Source organism: Seriola dumerili, unplaced genomic scaffold (assembly GCF_002260705.1).
Source record: "Seriola dumerili isolate Sdu_G_001 unplaced genomic scaffold, Sdu_1.0 BDQW01000052.1, whole genome shotgun sequence".
In the NCBI taxonomy this organism is placed as follows: domain Eukaryota; kingdom Metazoa; phylum Chordata; class Actinopteri; order Carangiformes; family Carangidae; genus Seriola; species Seriola dumerili.
In genome coordinates, this window is record NW_019174307.1 from 2,979,965 (window position 1) to 2,999,233 (window position 19,269).

At 39.4% G+C, this 19,269-nt stretch overlaps 1 protein-coding gene across 2 annotated transcripts in view; it reads right to left on the reverse strand.

The window, feature by feature from the left end:
* tmeff2 (transmembrane protein with EGF like and two follistatin like domains 2) overlaps positions 1–19,269 on the reverse strand; it is a 111,435-nt gene that overhangs the window by 53,581 nt on the left and 38,585 nt on the right. For both annotated transcript variants that reach the window (XM_022740921.1, XM_022740920.1), the window contains exons 3-4: positions 17,263–17,392; positions 4,691–4,717 (exon numbers count right to left, since the gene is read on the reverse strand). In XM_022740921.1, coding sequence (XP_022596642.1) covers positions 4,691–4,717; positions 17,263–17,392 — 157 coding nt within the window. The remainder of the gene's footprint in view (positions 1–4,690; positions 4,718–17,262; positions 17,393–19,269) is intronic.

Below are 19,269 nucleotides of genomic sequence, written 5' to 3' on the forward strand. Positions count from 1 at the left end.
AACAACACTGTAAAACAGCCAATTCAAATAATAATGTTTGAAGTTATAAATGAGTTGACTTAACTTTGAAAACAACACACATACACAGCTCACTACTAGGCTTGGTGGTCACTTGAAGACAGTTTGAGAAACACTAAATTTAAAACATGATATTTGAACAAATCTACTTGCAGTCGACCGACCACTCTTTGAGAATGGCTCTCCTCGGTGGATTACATGGAGACTTTTATTTTGAAGGACATAGGGAACATTTCTCATATTTCTTACTTTCCCTATGACACCTAAACATTTGCTAATAGAGTAAGCTTCGTTATGTGACAGCATGTTCTGTTTCATATAAGGACGTAAAGCACTTTTTAAAATTTTACAAACTGCTATTTTCATTCTGGACCTTTCATGCAGATACATATTTTCTGTGATTAATGTAACATTAATTTAAAATTGTAAAGTAAATAATATTTTTTATGACACTATGTTATTAGTGTCACCCTATTTTTATGCCTAAAATGACACCTGTCACTGCTGGATGATAGCTAGCTACCAATTAAGCTAAAGTTAGCTTCACGAATGTGTTGAAAACTCTGCCGACTTTTTAAATGATTTCCGCTGACTCATTTTACAACCACAACTCTGTAAACAGGATGTTAAATACGCACTTAATGACAATATAGATGATATTGTGCACTTTCCTGGCAAAATGTCTGCATCCCCACCAGTAGAAGCCATGGAAATAAAGAAACTGTATAAAAAAACAAATTCCAGGCACTGAAGTGAACAGAGAAAAACTTCATTGTTGTACTAGTAATATAAGTATGAAAAGGAAAACCCAAGGCTGGATTACCAACTGGGCACCAAACATTATGTTTCACTTTTAACATTACAAGAGAAAAAGGTTTTCAGTGGTGTGAAATATTTTGACACTTCTGATCCTAAATGTTTCTGCTCTAGGATCATTTCTCATATTAAAATATCAATATCTAAACTCAATAATTTGGAGTAAATGTATATTTTGTCAGAGACAACAGAGACACAGCGGAGAATAACTACACTATGACCGGGATCTAAATAATACCTGTTTGAGAGGAACTACTTCTCCTTCCGCCTGTCATAGTCTTGACAGTGACGATGTCTGACCCTACATGTGGTCTTGAGTGGAACTTTTTTCAGCTCTCAGAACAGCAGCGACGCTGTGTGTGATGTGTGTGGGAGGACTGTGAGGTACTGTGGCAACACCACAAACCTCGTTAAGCATCTGACATTTAATCACAATGCAGAATATAATGAGGTGATGCAGCAGCGGTCTGAGGTGGAGAGGTTGTCTTGGGATAAGACTGATTTCACTCACCAAGTCGCTCAGCAGTAGCAGCATTGGCTATTGGCGACGTTTATCTCTGTCAAGATTACGGTGAACGTGTCTCGGCTTCAGTTTGTGTGTTGATGATCAAACAACTGGTCTTCCCCACATTCTTAAAAGCAATTACAATTCAATGACATTGATCTGAATAAATACGCCAGCCAGTTATATAAATATGGTTATGAAATAAGGAATGAAATACAACAAATAGCTACAATAAATGCTATATAAAGATGAGAGCTGCAACGTTTGGGCTCAGCTTGGAGTGAAATTTATGTCCCTGCGATCACTGCACATCAGTTCAATAAAATATTTATCAGCTGTTATACTATCATTTCCAAAGAACAGGACGCTGAATTGCCAATACTCTGTATGTCTTCATATAAGACTTGCGTTTCCATTTCCAATGACTTACTCTGCAGGCAGCAGACCTTCCCTCACTGAATGTAGGCCTATGAGCAGCCAATAAAGTTCACTGACCCCGTCTCATTTGTTTTGACTGACAGGTGGCAGGTTATTTCAAAATGTAGGTATTGACTATGTAGCCTGTCGATTCCTCTTCTCTTAGTGTATGTTGTAAATAGTAGCGGCCCGGTAATAGTATCAGCGACACCAGCCTGGGTTTTACTTTGCATCGGATTGGAAAGGAAATCGTTGGTATTGCACATCACTAGTTTTAGGATGAGAACTAACTGATGTAACTCTGTCTCAGGCCAAGGTTAGCGCCTGGTTAGTGTGACCCTGTAAACTAAAGTAGCATGAAATGCGTCTTGCCTCGGAAAGAACACTGGGTTAGGTTACAACTGTAGGATGTCAGCTAGTTAGCTGGATATGCTAACATTTGCAGCTTATCTTGGAGCAGACAAAGACTGCTTAATCTAGTCATTATGGTCTCTGCCTTACTGTTTTTGTTCTGGGCTTGACTCTGTGAAGGCGTGGAGAGCATTCAAAGAGAGATCAGGCGAGTGCTTTGTTTCTCTTACAGTTGCAGGGAATTTATTCAGCTGCTTTGCAATAAAATGCCGAAACTCCTGGGAAGTGTTATCCTTGTCCATTACACAACCCGACATACGTGGCGTTACTTGATGCAATAAAAAGAAAATGTGAGCTTTCATATTGCTTATGTGAACGTGAAATGCAGGTTTAGGGTATTGCTCTCAGCCCGGGGACAAGGACAGCCCTGTCCAGATAATCAACATACAGAGCAGGGAATGTTCAGAGTATTGCATTCAGAGGACATACATGAAAATGTATGTTTCATTTTGTTCCTCCTCACTCCTGTTTCTTATCACCGTCTGCCCTCTTTCTCTCCCTCCATCTCTGTATCACTCGCCGTCTGTTTCCTCAGTTCTGTTATCTATTTTGCGACTTTCCTCAGGCCATTTCTTTGTCCACCCTCTCCTTCTCCTTCTCCTTCTCTCTCCTCTCTCACTCTCTCACTCTCGTTGACCTAGCACCAGTTTCATTTCCGCACGTTCATCCATCTGTCTGCCATCTTTTTTTTTTTTTTTTTTTTTGGGGGGGTTTGGGGGGGGGGGGACTAATCTCTTTTCCAATCTCTCCCTGATATATGCCCGGTGAAGCTCCATGCGTGAGAGTTAATAAAGGAACTGCATGGGTAAACTCACAGGAGGGCAGATGTGAGATGGATGAGATGCATGAGTGTAAATAAATGCACGCAACACAAACATGAACTGACAGATGAGCTCGACTACTATCTGTGTGCTGTCTGTGCTGACATTACAGCTGAGTCTTGTTAGTCAATTAGGCAACAAATTAGAGTCTTAGTTGAATGACACATTATTAATCAGCTGGAGGTTTTACATGATTAGTTACTCAGAAAAGTTATTCATAAAAAGTCACTCATAGCCCTGAGCTCTTTTCCATCTTATTACAACAAACTCTTACACACTTATCACCCCCTCCAAGCTCGCGTCGTCTTTCAGCTCCAGTGTTTATTAATTGCAATGTTGTCCACACACACTCCTGAGAAAACAGCCCCTGTTACTCCTTTTCACTGGGACACATGCCCTCTTTTCAAAATGAGCTCTGACAGAGTCTTTTCAGTACGACAGTGCACATGTGCTGTGTACTTGAATTTGTATTTTGGGACAACAAAAAAGCCTTAGTCAAATTAATTAGTTTGAGATTACAGATCTAGTGAAAAGCACAACGTGCAAATTATTTAAGTGTGTACACAAAACATGTGTAACTGCTGAGCATTTTCCAAAGCACGCTTTCAGTTTTTTTTTCCACATATTTTTTTTTTTTTTTTTTTTTTTATCGCCTCTAAGCCCATAAATTCCATAATGGTATGAAAATGATCTTGCAGAGACTTGAAAATGGCTTGGATAGAAAAATCCATCAACAAACATTTATTTTATTATTCAGATTTTCTCTCAAAGTTGCGTTATCGCTCACTGCAGCCGCTGTGAGCAAAGACCATTTTCAAAACTCTCCTTTATGATGCAATCGAGATCTGTGGGTTCTTTATAAACACTCCCTGCAATCACTGAGCAAAGGTAGAAAGTGCCTTTGACAAAAAAACAATGAACACAAGGAAGAGTGTTTTTACAAAACTGAACAAAAATGTTTTTCTGCTTCAAATTAAATTGACATAACTATACGGCTCATTAATATTCAGAAAGTTGGTGGTGATGGACAGACAGAGGTTTCTCTGTTGTAGCTTGTTTGTGATCATAATGCGCAGCATGATGTTCAAATTAAAAAGCTGATTGTCGTCAGTCTCCTGTGCGTATATAAGTGAAACAAATGGCCACTTCGAGGAGGCGGAATCAGGCAGCAGACAACACAGGTGTACACTCTTTATTAGGTACACCTCAGGAACTGACAGAGAGCTGTTGATTGAACTGTATGATCATTTTGGAAGACAGTTTCTTGTGCCGTTGAGCTGCGGCGCATTATACAGAGAGGCGTCTCTGTCATTGAGCTCACTGATATGAATGGAGTGGACAAAATAATAGAAACAGCTGTCTGCTGTGAACAATAGTGTAAAGCATGAGGGAACTCAGTGTAAACCAACTGTGGGAGAAATCGTTCTAAAGTGCAGCGTTAAGTTCATTATAGAACTTAAAGTACATTCAAGTCAAACGTGTTTGTTTGTTCAGCAATGCATACTGGAAGTTCCCGTTAATTGAGTTTTCTCTAATGTCTGTTTATTGCGCGGCTGTGTGGTGCTACAGCAAAACATAGTTTGAGTGGATGACGACAATGAGCACAGAGAAACCCAAGAAAGAGCAGTGCATGTGGAGTTACAAGAGAGGAGGAGAAGGAGGAGGAGGAGGAGGAGGAGGAGGAGGAGGTGAGTAATCTTACCATCATCTCCCGATCCTGAGCCAGCATCTGCAGACGAGAGCAAACACAGTTATTAACCAGAGGCTCATACAGCCACAGACATTAGCTGAATAAGCGTGTGCCTGCAAATGGAAGTGTGCGTCTAGCCCTATTTGAATGCGCGTTCGTGTGTGTGTGTGTGTGTGTGTGTATGTTTGAGAAAAATGTGATTTCTCTTAAGATAATGCAGAAAGTGATACTGAGAGTCAGATTAATAAAAATGAAAAAAAAAAAAGAGGATGATAGCGAGATGGAGGATGCGCTGAGGCTTTCAGCATCGAACATCTTCTCCATTCTGCACCAGCACATTGATCATAACACCTCCGACTGTGGACCTTTCCACGCTGGGGCTGTGGGAATGTTTCCAGTTGTCAGTGTGTTTGTGTCTCAGTGACTCCTTCTACGCGGCTTTCCAACTGAATCGGCGTAAAGCTCGCTCAAAGACAGAGCTTACTGAATTGTTTGACATTATGGCTGTGAAAGGGATACTGATGAACACCCCGAAGAAGAGCCGCCATGTAACTCGAGCCGCAGCATAAAGCAATCTGCTAAAATGCACAGGCCCGGAGATCAGGCAGGGTCTCAAAAGACTCGGGGGAGGGTGCGGGGATAATAGCTCAGCTCCACAGGAATACCCATGTGAGAGGGCTTTATAAGAAGAGGTACACATGCTGTCTGGAGCATTGGGGCCTTCATAGCTCTAGAACAAATGGAGTCTGACCAGCAAGCCGTCATGATACTGATACTTTCATGACATAAGCTTTGGTTCAATAAAATGCTTTTCTTCTGGGACAAAAACGTGTCGGCAGAGTGATGGTTCTTTGAGGTCAGTGCAGCAGACAGACGGTCAGGGGGAAGCAACTCTCAAAGCAACCAGTTAAAGCCCGAATATAATCAGCGGGGTGGAACTGACTCCAGATGAAAGTTTAATTCAATTAGTGGCAAATCTAAAATTCAAATTTTTTGATTTTTTCTTCTTTTTGTCTTTTGTTTGACTGATATTTTTCAAATGGTTACTGAATAATTCAGTCCCTTATTACTGCAGCTGTGGCTAACTTCTGTCAAATAAGTGAGTTGTGGGTGGAAAAAAAGTGTCTTAATGGACATGCACTTTTAGTTCTAAATCAGCTGGCATCATAAACTTTTATTATTAAGTTAACTTTTTTTAATTTGCCTATTTTGGCAACTTTTTTTTTTTTGGTCGGTGAGAATATAACATGAACAAGTGTGACATGAAGGATACTTAGGACATGGAAATGACTACAAAAACAGTTATATAGATGTATTATGAAAAAATGACAGTCTGTGTGTGTGTGTGTGTATGTGTGTGTGTGTGTGTGTGTGTGTGTGTGTGTGTGTGTGTGAGAGAGAGTGTGTGTGCGTGTGTGTTTGGATAGGGAGAGTGAAGAAGCAGGTACAGTGATAAAAGATGTAATCTTGAATACAACTGTAGAAAGAATGTAATAGAACAATGTAATAAGAATAAAAATTATATAACAATACTTTATATCATTTATATATCTCTCAATGTAATGGTAATATATCTGACAACAAAAATACAATATAATAGATATATAGACATACATTATGCTACAATATAATATGTATTACTCAAGTTTATTTTATACAATATAATCATATATAGTAATATAATATATAGAATTATATTACTTAATGATAGTGATTATAATATAATAACGTTATGTTAAATAGTGATGAGCAGCGCAGCCAGGCCGAGCCCCCGTAGGGACAAGCCATGGCAACTTTAACATCTCAGTTACTGTATAATGATGAATCTGTGGTAGAAGTGGTGGGAGTAGACTCTCCCCCTGTCAACCCATGGAGGGTCTGAAGACACTGATAAAAATGTACAAAATTGTACCAAGTTTCACCAGTCACAAGTTTCTAAAACACCATAACGATTCTGATTCTTCACACAGTGGCTTTAAAATAAATCACCCAATCTATAATTTATGGATGCAAAGCACCAATAAAATCTACAGTAAATTTCTAGAGGCCAAAAGTCAGCATTACAACCCCCCTGACTACCATTAGCCTGACTCTAGATGGAGTCCTGATGCAGATGGTGCTGGGGAAGTGTTAGCACTAGTATCAGGTGGTGGAAGCAGTATCACAGCTAACTGGAGAAATGGAGGGGATAGTGATTAATGATTGGATCCTGTGTGAACAGATGAGAGACTCAGCTGTTTTGTTCTGAAAGCCAGTCAAGCCAGACCTGATCCACAGCCCCGTCTGTGGTTTAGGCAACAAAAGCACTTTGGGTAAGGTCAGGGAAAGATGGTGGTTTTGGTTCGATGTAAATGAACAGCCTGTGTCTGAAGTCGCTGTGAACTTTCTCTGTATTAAACCAGATCAGGATCTTTATTTCACCTTAACACCAAGTGCTGTTCAAAACAGAACCGTAAGTAAGTGTAATAATGCTGTAGTCATGTAGATATTTTAGCAGAAAACAAATACCGCACGTCGGTGAACATTTTCCTAATACTAGTATCAGCGTATTTGCATCTTGCTACACATGTTTGTTAACAACAATTAGTTGTTCTAGGCTAAATTAGTTGCAAACAAAGTTAATTTCAAGAAGACTGGGTTGCCTTTCAAGTTGCTGTCTCAACTCAATGTCTTATAATAACATAATATTCTGATCAAAGGCTTAAAACTAACTTTGCTTACACGTGTTAGTGTGTCATCGGTATAAAAATAAACAGCGATGTGTTATTGAGCCATATCGCAATTAAACTCTGTCATGCAATTAAAAATAAATAAAAAAAGGTTTTAAAAAAACAACTGAAGGGGTTATAAAAAAAGACGATATACACAAACAAAGTAAGACTCCTTTACAGCAAACCTTAAGAATACCTGTTACCAAGGTGACAAATAATCCAAAGCAAACCGAGCATACAACAATAAACCTACTCAGCCGCTTGTATTATTAAGTCATAAAAACAAGGCTCATCGTAACAAGCAATCAATTCTCCCTGAACAGGAGGTCAATCCCTTCCTCTTCAAAGTGTCTAAACATGTCGAATTTCTCTTACAAGTTTCACAGGTGCATTTCAAGTTCACGCAGACTGAACTCTGCATGAGATGCCGAGACAAAATCAATTTGTGAGACAAATACACATCACCCCATTTTTCATTGAAATAAAGTGGAAGCGACTTTTAGTGTAGCCGCAGCATAATGAATGGAAGAGTAGGGAATTAAACTCCCACAGCAGAAACACTGTGGTTTCTTTTTAGTGTCCTGCCATACGTAAGTATATTTTTCGAGTATCTGTACTTTACTTTTTTTGGGAAACTTGAATGACTTTTACTCCACTACACTTAAAAGACAAATATTTTACTTTTGACATTTCTATGAAGTACTCTTTACTTTGAAGCAGCTTTTAGTGAGTGGAATGAGTTTTCTTTGATTTTGAAAAATGTGATAGACCATACACTGTGTTCCTCACAAGAGAAAAATGAGTCACAGTCAACTCCTACACTGGCAATCATGTTGTTCTGCTGCATTTTTGAACTGCTCAGTTTGAACTTGGCAGTGTCCTTAAGATGGCTCAATTAGATAAAGATGAGGCAGGAGATCTTTCACCAGAGCACCGCAGCCTCATCTGAAGCTCATGTTTGAAGTTTTGGAAATAAAGAAAGATTCTTTTCATTTTAAATGTTTGCTGTGTTTACCATGACCAAACTTCATCACTGACTAAAAAAAAGAAAATAAAAGAATACTAACTTGACAATGGCTCCACTTGTTGATTTACTTGTGTTTTAATGGCCATTTCTATCAGCTTTGTAGCATATTCTACAAGCTTTTTACTTTAAAGTACATCAGTCAGTCAGTCGGTTGTTTCAGAGTCATTAGGTTCTATAAAAGTGGAACAATACAACAATGAGTTGACAAAAAAATGACTTTTGAATACAAGCAAGTACTCCAGTACTTTAACAACTTGTATTGGAGTAATATTTGACCAGGATACTTGCTGCTCTCTACTGTCGTTTCCCTCTCTTAAATCTGCAGAATTTCCAAGTGACCTTGGAACATGTGGGACACTGAATGTGCAGTGTTTCATGAAAAGGCTTAGCTCGAAGGATCAGGCTGGAGTCAGAAGGGGTTCACAGGAGATCAATAAAAACCTTTAGTATCTCTACAAGGCCAGACGGTTAAGAAGAGCAAGACTGGCATTAGAAAATAGAACGGAATGGCAAAGGAGATGGGCACAAGCTTTTTTTCAACCTGCTTTACCTACCACACAATTTTATTTTGTGGAAGGCACTGAAGAGTGAGTGATGGAGCAGAGAGGAACTGCCAAAAGACAGGAAAAATTATCCGCAGACTATAGATGACTGAAGTGATGTTGTTATTTAGATAGTTTTGAAACAGTTGATTAGAAGAGAGAAGCAGACAGAAGTAGAGAGGAACCTTCTAGGAGAACTGCTGTCAACCTTAAAGGTCCCATATTTTACACTTTTCTGGTGTTTTATTTGAAGTGTTGATCCATAAGAAGATATATTTGTGGTTTTAAGAACCAAAAACCATCTCTATGTAATTTTACATCTCATCGCTCAGGCTTTTTTCTGGAGCTCTAGTAACAACAGGTCAGTGAGCTGACTGTTTTCTAAGGGATCAAATAAAAAAATAGCAGATTTCAGGTAAACACTGGTGGGTCCAGGTGGGCGGGGCTTGGAGCAAGGCGGAGGGGCAGTGACTGCTTTGCTATGACATCACAAAGTTAGAGAAGTCCTGACGGCTCATTTTAAGGTTCCCGAACGCAGGCTGTGTTCATTTCTCTATGGACCGAGCGCTTTGATACTTTCACAGTATTAATATAGAACCTAGACCTGATTTATAATCAAAGAACACATGGAAGTCTACCTTTATACTATAGGAGACCTTTAAACTACTGCCTACACCAGAGGCTGTGCCGCAGTGCACACACACACTGTACACACACACTGTACACACACAGTACATACAGTATATCACTGCCTGTTTGCACATGAACACATTTTCCACCTTCTACTGTGAATACGCTTTGAAAGTTAAGCTTAAGCAGAGGATGTGGCTGCATGCGGACACTGTGCATTTGGCAGAAGCTGTTTACTACAAAAGTACTAGTCCTTGTAAAAAATGATGCTCATATTCTAATGAACCGCCTTTATTGTGAACACTTCTAATGGATTTTTCTGTCTGCGACACAGACAAGGTCGCCTGGTGGCACCGCTTCACTCTTTGTATATAAAACTTCAAATATGTTGTAGGCTAGACATACACTGCACAAACATGCCAACACAAGCATGTTTTCATTATTTACCACAGCACTGAGAGACAGACTGTGTCTATCTCTGTACAGTTTGTGATGTTGAGCTGTGGCATCATCAAATCTGATGTTCAATTCTGAATCTGATTTTCAAAAAAAAAAAAAAAAGAAAAAAAAAAAAAGAAAGAAAAAAGTCTTTAATATCAGTAGCTTTCAAGGCTCCAGGAGCTGTCTGGGTGATGCAGAGCAAATTTTTTTTACACCTTTGAAATGATGTCCCATCAAAGCATCACATGAAAGGATCATCACATCAACTCAGCAGGAAACAGGGCCTTTTAATCTATTGACCACAGAGGTTGGTGGATGCTAGAATTCGGCCTTTACTATCTTACAGACCAAATAGATTTCTAAACAGAACATGGCCCAGAGGTGTTGACTCTACCGGCCATCATGAGATATAATATCTATAGCTTGCCAGAATAGCTGTGGTTAAGTTTCCTCCCTTGTTGCCATTAGAGAGGAGTTTTCAGGTTCAAAGTCTCCACCAGCTCAGTATGCCTAGAAATTACATCCATATTGAGACAAACTATATCTTGTGACAACGGAGGGAAGAGTGCAGCCTTTATGTAGCGAGGTGGAAAGTGACTGTGTGGAGTTTGAGGGGTAGACTTGCATTTTTATTCATCCTAACCAATCTTTCCTTAATCTTAAAGAAGCTATTTATCAGTTCTCTCTGCCGCCGAATGTGGTTTCTTGCCGGGAGCAGGTGGTGGTGATTGTCCCTTGACAAGAGCTTCGGCCACTGTTGTGATTACAAGACAAGAGCTTATATTACATCCTCTGAGCAGCGCTACGTCTTCAGAGCAGATTGGAGGGTACAGTGAGTCGCTATCAGAAAGTGAGGAGACGGGCCATGGCCATGACAATGCTAACATTGGCTATGTAGCAATAGCAAAACTTACAAATAGCTATATTAACCTGGTATTTCAGTTTTATAATCATTCCTTAACCATAAATTAAAACTTTGAAAAACTTTCTTTCAAATTTGAGGTATTCCTCAATAATTTCAGATACTCATGACCGTGACCAGCTAAGCAAGAGTCATTTTAGGTTATTTATGAAGAGTTTAACACCCAAAAACCAAAGCTAATCCGCTTCATCAGAACTGTGGAGATGCGGTTTAACCACAAAGAAGAATGTGACCGCCTTCCAAGTGAGTCGAGAAGAGCTCAGAGGAAAACACAAACACATACATCCTTCATGTGGAATAACTAAAGCTGATGATATTTGTAAAACCACCAGATTAGTTTATCATTACTTATGATGACTTGATGACTTCTTCTGTACTATATGTGAGATCCTGTTGTGCTACGGTAAACTCACTACACATACACCTCTCTGCATCATTGTCACCAGGATGGATTTCTGCACAGCATCCCTCTGATAATGTACTGCTGAGTCTCATTCAGCTCCTGGCCTACTGATAACCCACATTGTGCTTGTTAAGTCATCAGCCAAACATATGGCTCGTGTCATCTGTCAGTGCTCAGGCACTACATTCACACAAAACAGTGTTTAAACATGTCATCAACATTTTTACATTGTGTCAATTAAACCCTCTGCCACCTTCCCGTTTAATGACTTCCTGGAAGTTATATTGTTCACTTTGTGAACTGAGTTGGAAAATGCTATGTGAGCACTTGCCTGAGCTTAACTCTCTCCTTTGGGGAAAATAGACCACTTGCTTTGTTTCGCTTTGCTAAGCTGATGCTTAACTGCTCCTCACTGCGCTGGGCTTGCATCTGATGTGATAGGAAAGTGGTACCATCTTGTGCTAATCAACTTTCACTGGCTTTGTACCACTGATAGCTCTTCCTCTTATCGACCTCTAAATCAGAACTTCCTTATCTGTCGGGGACATGAAGGTAATAAAGACTGGAATGAACTGGAATTTAAGAAGTGTAAATTTGCTTTGTCGTCTGACAGATGTTGCACTGACAAATTCAATAATGGGCTTAAATAACCCACTTTATGTCACAAACCTACACCTCTGTGATATAATATTGTGCATGATATGCACACTTTTCCACAGCGGCCATAATAAGACGCTTTTCCTCAGAGGCAATGGTATGAAATCATGTTTGTCTATGCCTCAGTGCCGTCACTTAGCATGAAACTGGCAACTCAGCGGGCCTCCTGTTCTCAGATGACAGCAGACTCTAACCCTCTTGGCCTCAGGAGCCAAGAGGGTTAATGAGATCACATGAAACTGTGCTGTCAGGATCCTGCAGGTCTGCCATGAACTGTAAACACAAGAAGAGACCTGCTGAAATCATAAGATAGGTCCCATCTATGTTATGATTTAAATTGTGAAAAATGCTGTTCCTTATCAACTACTGCTGAGGTGATTAAGTCTCCATATCCATTTTGCTTCCAGTTCAATGCTCAGTGGCTGACAGCAGTAACATGGCTGTAGTGGACACCACTGGCTGCTATGTTCAAACGCTGATATATAGGTCTGTAATTCAACCATGACACTGTCCAATTTTAAACTAGATTATCAGTGAAAAATTCCAGGCAGCATCCAAGTTATCCTGCGAAAAAACAGACCTTCAGTAATTTCAGATTCATTTCAAAATGTACTTTGGTTTTAAGTCTTGACCTTGACGTTGGAAAAAGTAGTTGAGAAACAGCAAGTCCTCCAATCTGAGCAACTACATAGGTAGTTTTTTCCAACCTAGTTCCCCTACAGTGGCCGGCGTATCGAACCTTGGTTGTCATGGTTACGATAATAAATGGTCATGGCTTGGCAAGGTTTAGGCACAAAAACTGCTTGGTTAGGTTAAGGAAAAGGTCATGGTTTGGTTTTAAAATAAGTACTTCCTTAAGATTACTCGACCTTTGTTGCAATGGTTACAATAATAACAACGTGGTCTCACTTCAAGACTGTTCTTAAGAGCTTTTGATTATATCGCATCAGCTTCAACAGCGGATGAGGTTTGCCCATCTGTGATAAAGTTTCTCCGTAGACGAAAAGGAAAATGAATATTGGATTCATGTCGTCATGTGATTTCTCAACGCAGGCATTCCTGTTTTGTTTTTTTTTTATGACACTGATCCACTAATATGAGGATTGGAGAGTGAAAGTTACATTACGAACACTGCATCTAGATTTTCTTTCACCACCACTCCCTCCAGCGATGTATGTTTCATGATATCTCTCATCCCAGCACGGGAAACAAGTGCTGGCACTGGCAAGCTGACATATATCTATTACATTGTGTACTGTTGCTGCTAATGGGATTTTGAAAGACGGAAATGGAAAGCAGGACAGCGAGAGATTGGGAGAGAGAGAGAGAGAGAGAGAGAACAACAGAGACAAAGAGAAAACGCTTTGTTGCAGTAAATGCACATGTTGTGTAAAGTAGTTTTGACACTCACTGTTAGTTGCTCCTATTACTGGCATTCAACATATTTTAACATATTCCACCGGTGCGCTCGTTTTAAGTTAGCTTAGCTGTGAGTATCGGCTAAATGGCTGAGTGGTGAGGAAAACAGAGAGGAAACACTTCAGAAGTTGCTGCCTGCCACACTTTCCCACATGAAAGGTTTGGGTGTAACACTTGGTTACATAAGAAAAGCTCCCACGCACCAAGCTCTCAGTTTACCTTTCAAACAAACAAACAACAAGCATCTGTGACACCTATTTTAGTGAGACTACCTTTGTGATATCCATGAATCCATGACTCGTGTCTTGCAGTAATGTAGTTGTGTGCTATATTAACCTACTGGTGCTGTTTTCCCCCAGTTTATTCTATTTAGAATATAAACTCAGACCAGGAGATAAACTTAACTTCTAAGTGACTCTTTCACACCCAGCTCATCACTGTTACTCAAACGTAACTAACACTAGAATTAGTTGAAAATTACACACATTTGCGGGGGATGTTAACATGCGGCATTGTTACATTAACGCCACTGTGCTAAAAATTTGAAAGAAATTGGTGTGTAAAATGTGGACTGCAACACTGATTTTCAAAAGAAAGGGAAAGCATGAGTTTACAGCCTTTTTGTAGCATAAAGCGTACATCTGAATGTAACACGAGACAGTGAACAGAGCCTATAGAACCACTGTCACAGCGTGTTTGTCAGAGGACTGCACCACACACCACGTCCTTGTCTGAATCCCACATTAACTTCTCAAAGTCCTGCTTGTTATATGGAAGAAAGGAGTCTTTATCTCTTCCTCTTTCAAAAGATACACAAATCCATATCACACACACTGGTTTAGACTATCACATGTCTTGAAAAGGAGCTCACACACACACACACACACACAACCCACAAACAAGCAATTTAGAGAGAGGCTGGACATTTCATGTGACTGTGCGCGGCACTGTTGACCGGCGCACAGACACCACTACTGTTACTGCAGTAACATTTCCACCTCAATCTCCACACGTTCCCTCCTCTGAGCTGAACCCATTCAAGAACCTTTTAATGGACTTCTGCCGGCTGCCTGTCAGTGGGGGTAACTGAGTCAGCGCTTGCTCGAGTTGAGCCAGCAGTGCTATCTTGGCTTAAGCAGTGATTCACATATGCCTAAGGAACAGCCAACATCCCCTTGCCTGTGGATCCACTCATTCACAACTAGGCACATTATTCACAACATGACTCACTAATGGGTAAATTCCTTTGTCAGGGCTTATTTCTTACATGCATTAAACACATTACTTTGTCCAAACCTAATTACATGTTCCGATGACATAAAAAGCACAAAGCCTGCTTTTGTATGTGTATAGAAGATTTCACAGACTGCTGTTGCATAAATATAAACATGTACTACAGCTAATGTTTCATTAAAGCAGAATGGGTGTATAACAAATGGTGTACAAGCAGCTTGTTCGCATTTATCAAGATGGAAAAACAGAGATTTCTTCTAATACCTATAGAGCAGGTTCATAATACCTACTCACAAAGCTTTTATGACCAAAAATCTTTACATCTATACGTAGTGCATACCACGAGTAGCACTATCACAGCGATGAAGAGCCTGACCTTTTCCGAGTGAAGACACCCACTCAGCAGCTTAAACACTAAACTATATCAGCAAACAGTAATCCCAATTATGTTAGATAATTACACCAAGTGCCTTATTCTCCTTACAGCCAATGGCAAGATGAATACAATAGGCAATGTCATCAAGGGACAGGGTAGAGAACAGGAGGCAATATGCCTGAAAATAGAAAAACAAACGTTGTTAGTGAGAAAAAAAAAAGGGCATTCCCTCCATATTAGGGATAATCTACAAGAAGCCATGCCTGTTATTGAAAAATATAATACGATAAAAACAAGTCAAGCAAACAAACAAGTCGGAACCTAATCACTCCTTGACATGGAGCAGAGGGAGGGGGGCTTGCCTCTGTGTTTTATTACAGCAAAGTTATTATCCTGCTTGCACCGTTGCGACTTGTCTGCCATAAAGAAACAATAATAATAACTTTTAAATAAACGTCATCATATTTTGAAGCACAAAAAGTAAACTGATGCGACAAGATTACACCAGCGTGTCCAGATTTAACCGAAAACCCACCACCATCAGCCGAGTCAAAGCTATTTCTGCTACCTACTTAATATTGCTCATGTCGGTTAATTTGGTTAATACTTTCCCCGATGAGTGTGTTCGTGAATTGTCCCCTTAATAAAAAAAAAAAACACTACGTCATGTTCAGTCATGTAACAACAACTAACATAAGTCCTTGTTCAGTCAAAGCAAAGCTGGCGATATGGATGACATGAGAGCAAACACTGAGCCTCAGGCTACATCCACATTAACACGCAGTTTAAAGACCTACCTTTACATCTGGCGTTCACACCACTCTGGAGCTGTCAAGCCCTTAAAACTTTAGTTTGAAAACCTGTGTTGTGGTCTGGATGGGCAGAAACTGAGACTTTCGGAAACAACGACGCAGACACCCACCTCGCCTCCTGATTGGGTGTCTTATCGGTCATGACCACCAGTGACCAAAGGTAACAACGACAACTTGTTTAATCACTTGGAATACAATATGATGCGCAATCGAAGTAAAAGGTTGAAATAATTGTTGATATTGATTTGAAGTCATATTGTTGTTATTATTGTTCAGCAAATGCATCTTGAAGCTGCAGATTTACTCCAATTCAATGAAACTCAACAAACTAATCAGCTTTTATCAAATAGGAAATATTCAATTTGACTGTTTATCAAATAAAGTCGTCACAATGAGTAATTAAATCTCCTGTACTGTTTGTGAATATAAAGCAATGAGCCCATCGTTTCTAAATATATTTTAGCCTATGCCTTCCAGTAATTAGTCGTACGGTACACGAAAAAATGCATATAGGCTTATGTTCCCTTTACAGCATTAATGGAAGGACTCTAAAATATATACAGTATATCTACACAAACCAGGAAAAAAATGAAATGGCCATCAAGATGATGTGTGATTCAGTCATTCAATTTTCTGCTTTGTTGAGCACGCCCCCTGGCAACAGTGTTACAGTAACTACCTGTGACAATGTGGCACAAGCAGAATTATTTACATTTCATGCCTTTTGACATTATTTAAACATTACATAACGGAAAGGTCACAGCTGTCACACCTTCTTCTACTCTCAGTTTAACACGTAGAATTTAACATTAAAAACTATAATTAACTTGGTTAACACTCACTCAACAGGCCTTTTGCCCAAACGCCATCTTCCCTTCACTTTCTTGTGTTTGCTATGATGAAATCTTCATCTGCTCAGTGAGCACACTTGTCACTGTCATTGTAGTCGAGCTTGTTACATTAAACTTTGGAAAATTACATCAGTCCGTAATCCCCTGGCAATTTTTTCATCATACCTTTAATTCCTTTGAAGTAATGCATCACTCTAATTAATTACTGAATCACAGCCACTACAACCATCTGCATATATTGATGATTATAATATTTGGGCCTGAAACTTGTACCGCTCTATATACAATGTAGCAACTGGATTAGTTTTACATTTCTACCACCAAACCTCTACATTTGCATTGTGCCCTTTGCTTGCTTGACATCTGCGCAGCAAATGTGTGTGTGTGTTGTTCCTCTATTATTAGCAGCTCTGTGGTCTGAGTACTTTATATTCACACACAAGTCTGTTTGTATATGTGGTCAGTGTGTACTGCTCCTCTGTGTGTGTGTGTGTGTGTGTGTGTGAGTGAGTGTTTGCTTGTGTATATCTGTGTAGGCGCTATAATGTAAATGTACCCACCAGCAGGACAGGCCCCCTCTGACATAATAAGCACTTCAGACTGTTGCTTGCAGGCATCCCTGCGCAGGAAACACTCGTTCTGGTAGTTCTGATTGTTGGAGCCACACACTGGGGCATAGTCATTGTTGCACTGCAGAGAGAAGAGGAGGAGAAAAAAAAAAAAAAAAAAGGAGAAACGGGTAAGTAAAGAAGCAGAAAAAAGAGAGGAGCCATATTAAGGTCATCTAAAAAACGAAAACAAATGGAGGCAATTGTCTTGATAGGTTAAGTATTTCCTAACTATGTAATCATATGCTGTATGTGAGGCTGTGTTAAGGGTCAACTCCATTTCATTAATGCCACTTTACCAAACAAATGTGAAGCACTGATCATTGTCAGAGTTTTTCTATCCAATTTCTCCAGTCACACAACAGTAGGCTTTTCAAATGTAACAGAAAACAAAAACAAACAGATATTCTCATCTATAAATATAATCAACAATTAATAAATATGCACAGTGTACATTTGAAATGGAAAATCAAAATGAAAATACAACAACTTGAAACACACACTGCCTGTTTCAACCTGAAATGACCCATTTATGTAGATGACACTGTTTAAATTCATCAAGCGTCCATTTGCTTTGCTTTGCCACTTTAATTTGTATTTGTCAAATGGTGTGGTGCACAGAAATAAATGACAAATTCAAAATTGTAAATGGTTTGATCTTTAAAAATAAATAAACAAATAAATAAATCTCAAGTCAATACAACAGCTGCAAAGAAATGATTAATCGGATGAAAGTCAGGTTGGTGTATGTTTGTTTCTCCTCTGACGCCATAAGCTGCTTAACATTTGGTTTGTTTTTTTGTGGACAATGTATTTATTTTTTGAGCAGAACTTGGCGAAGCACTTGGAAGGAAGAACAGTTTCGGGGCTATAACTTACTCAATGATTCATCAGGTTTAAGTTGTTAAATAAAATCAGCAATCACCGTAGAAATATAAACATGTAGCAGTTCAGAGACAGGACAGATTATTGTATTCAAATGGATCACACATGTGGGAGTTTGACAGATTGGAGATTTACAAATTTATAGAGGTTGTATATTTGTTTATCACTAGCCACATCCACATCCGGTTTTATAAAGAACATTTGAGTGCATGTCATGTCAGCATATTGTAGTAAATTATCAAATAGAAATATAATCACAATCAGATTATTTCACAAGAGATTTCTCTTTCACTTTTTTCAAGGTTCAAAGTATCTTTATTGTCCCTTACAGGGAAATTTAAAAAAAAAAACACAAATGAAGATACACATGACACCAACAGTTTTGGACATCAGCAGACAGTATGGCATGATGGCCAGAGTAAGAGTTCATTCATCAAGGTCAAGTAAGCAGTCTGTGCAAATAAGTGATCTCCAGACAACAGTACAATAATATCTGCCATTTAACAACTGAATGGCAGCGGGAACAAAGGAAAACTCGTATCTCTCGGTTCTCTGACGACCTGAGGTTAACAGTTCAAGCTCTGTCCGAAGAGGCTGATCTTGGCTCTCCAGAAGGGAAGAAGCCAGGGCTTGCCTCCTCTCTGAAATCATCCTAACCACTTTGAGGAGGCTACTATAAAAGAGAGTCATCATCTCAGAGGAGACACTAAAAGAGCACATCTTCCTCAGGAAAATAGTCTCCATCTCAGTCTGATTTAAAATGGGCGGGGCTCAGGTGGAAAAAGGTGATGCCACATACGTCAATGCACCAGTCAGGATCCAGCAGTGTTTGAACCATGTTCACACAGTCCTGATGATGCAGCGCTGTGAGTCTTAAACCCTTTATAAACAAAACCTACAGGTGTTATTTTTTAGATAAAAAAAAACAACAATGGAACAATAAAAAAATTGGAACAAAGATTTTCTCTTTGTAATGGGTCATATTCACACTGCATTTATAGTCTGACAAATGACAAGCATCTGCTGTTGCTCACCTCTGTTGTTGCTCCACTGGAGCAGTAGGAGGTTAAGTGA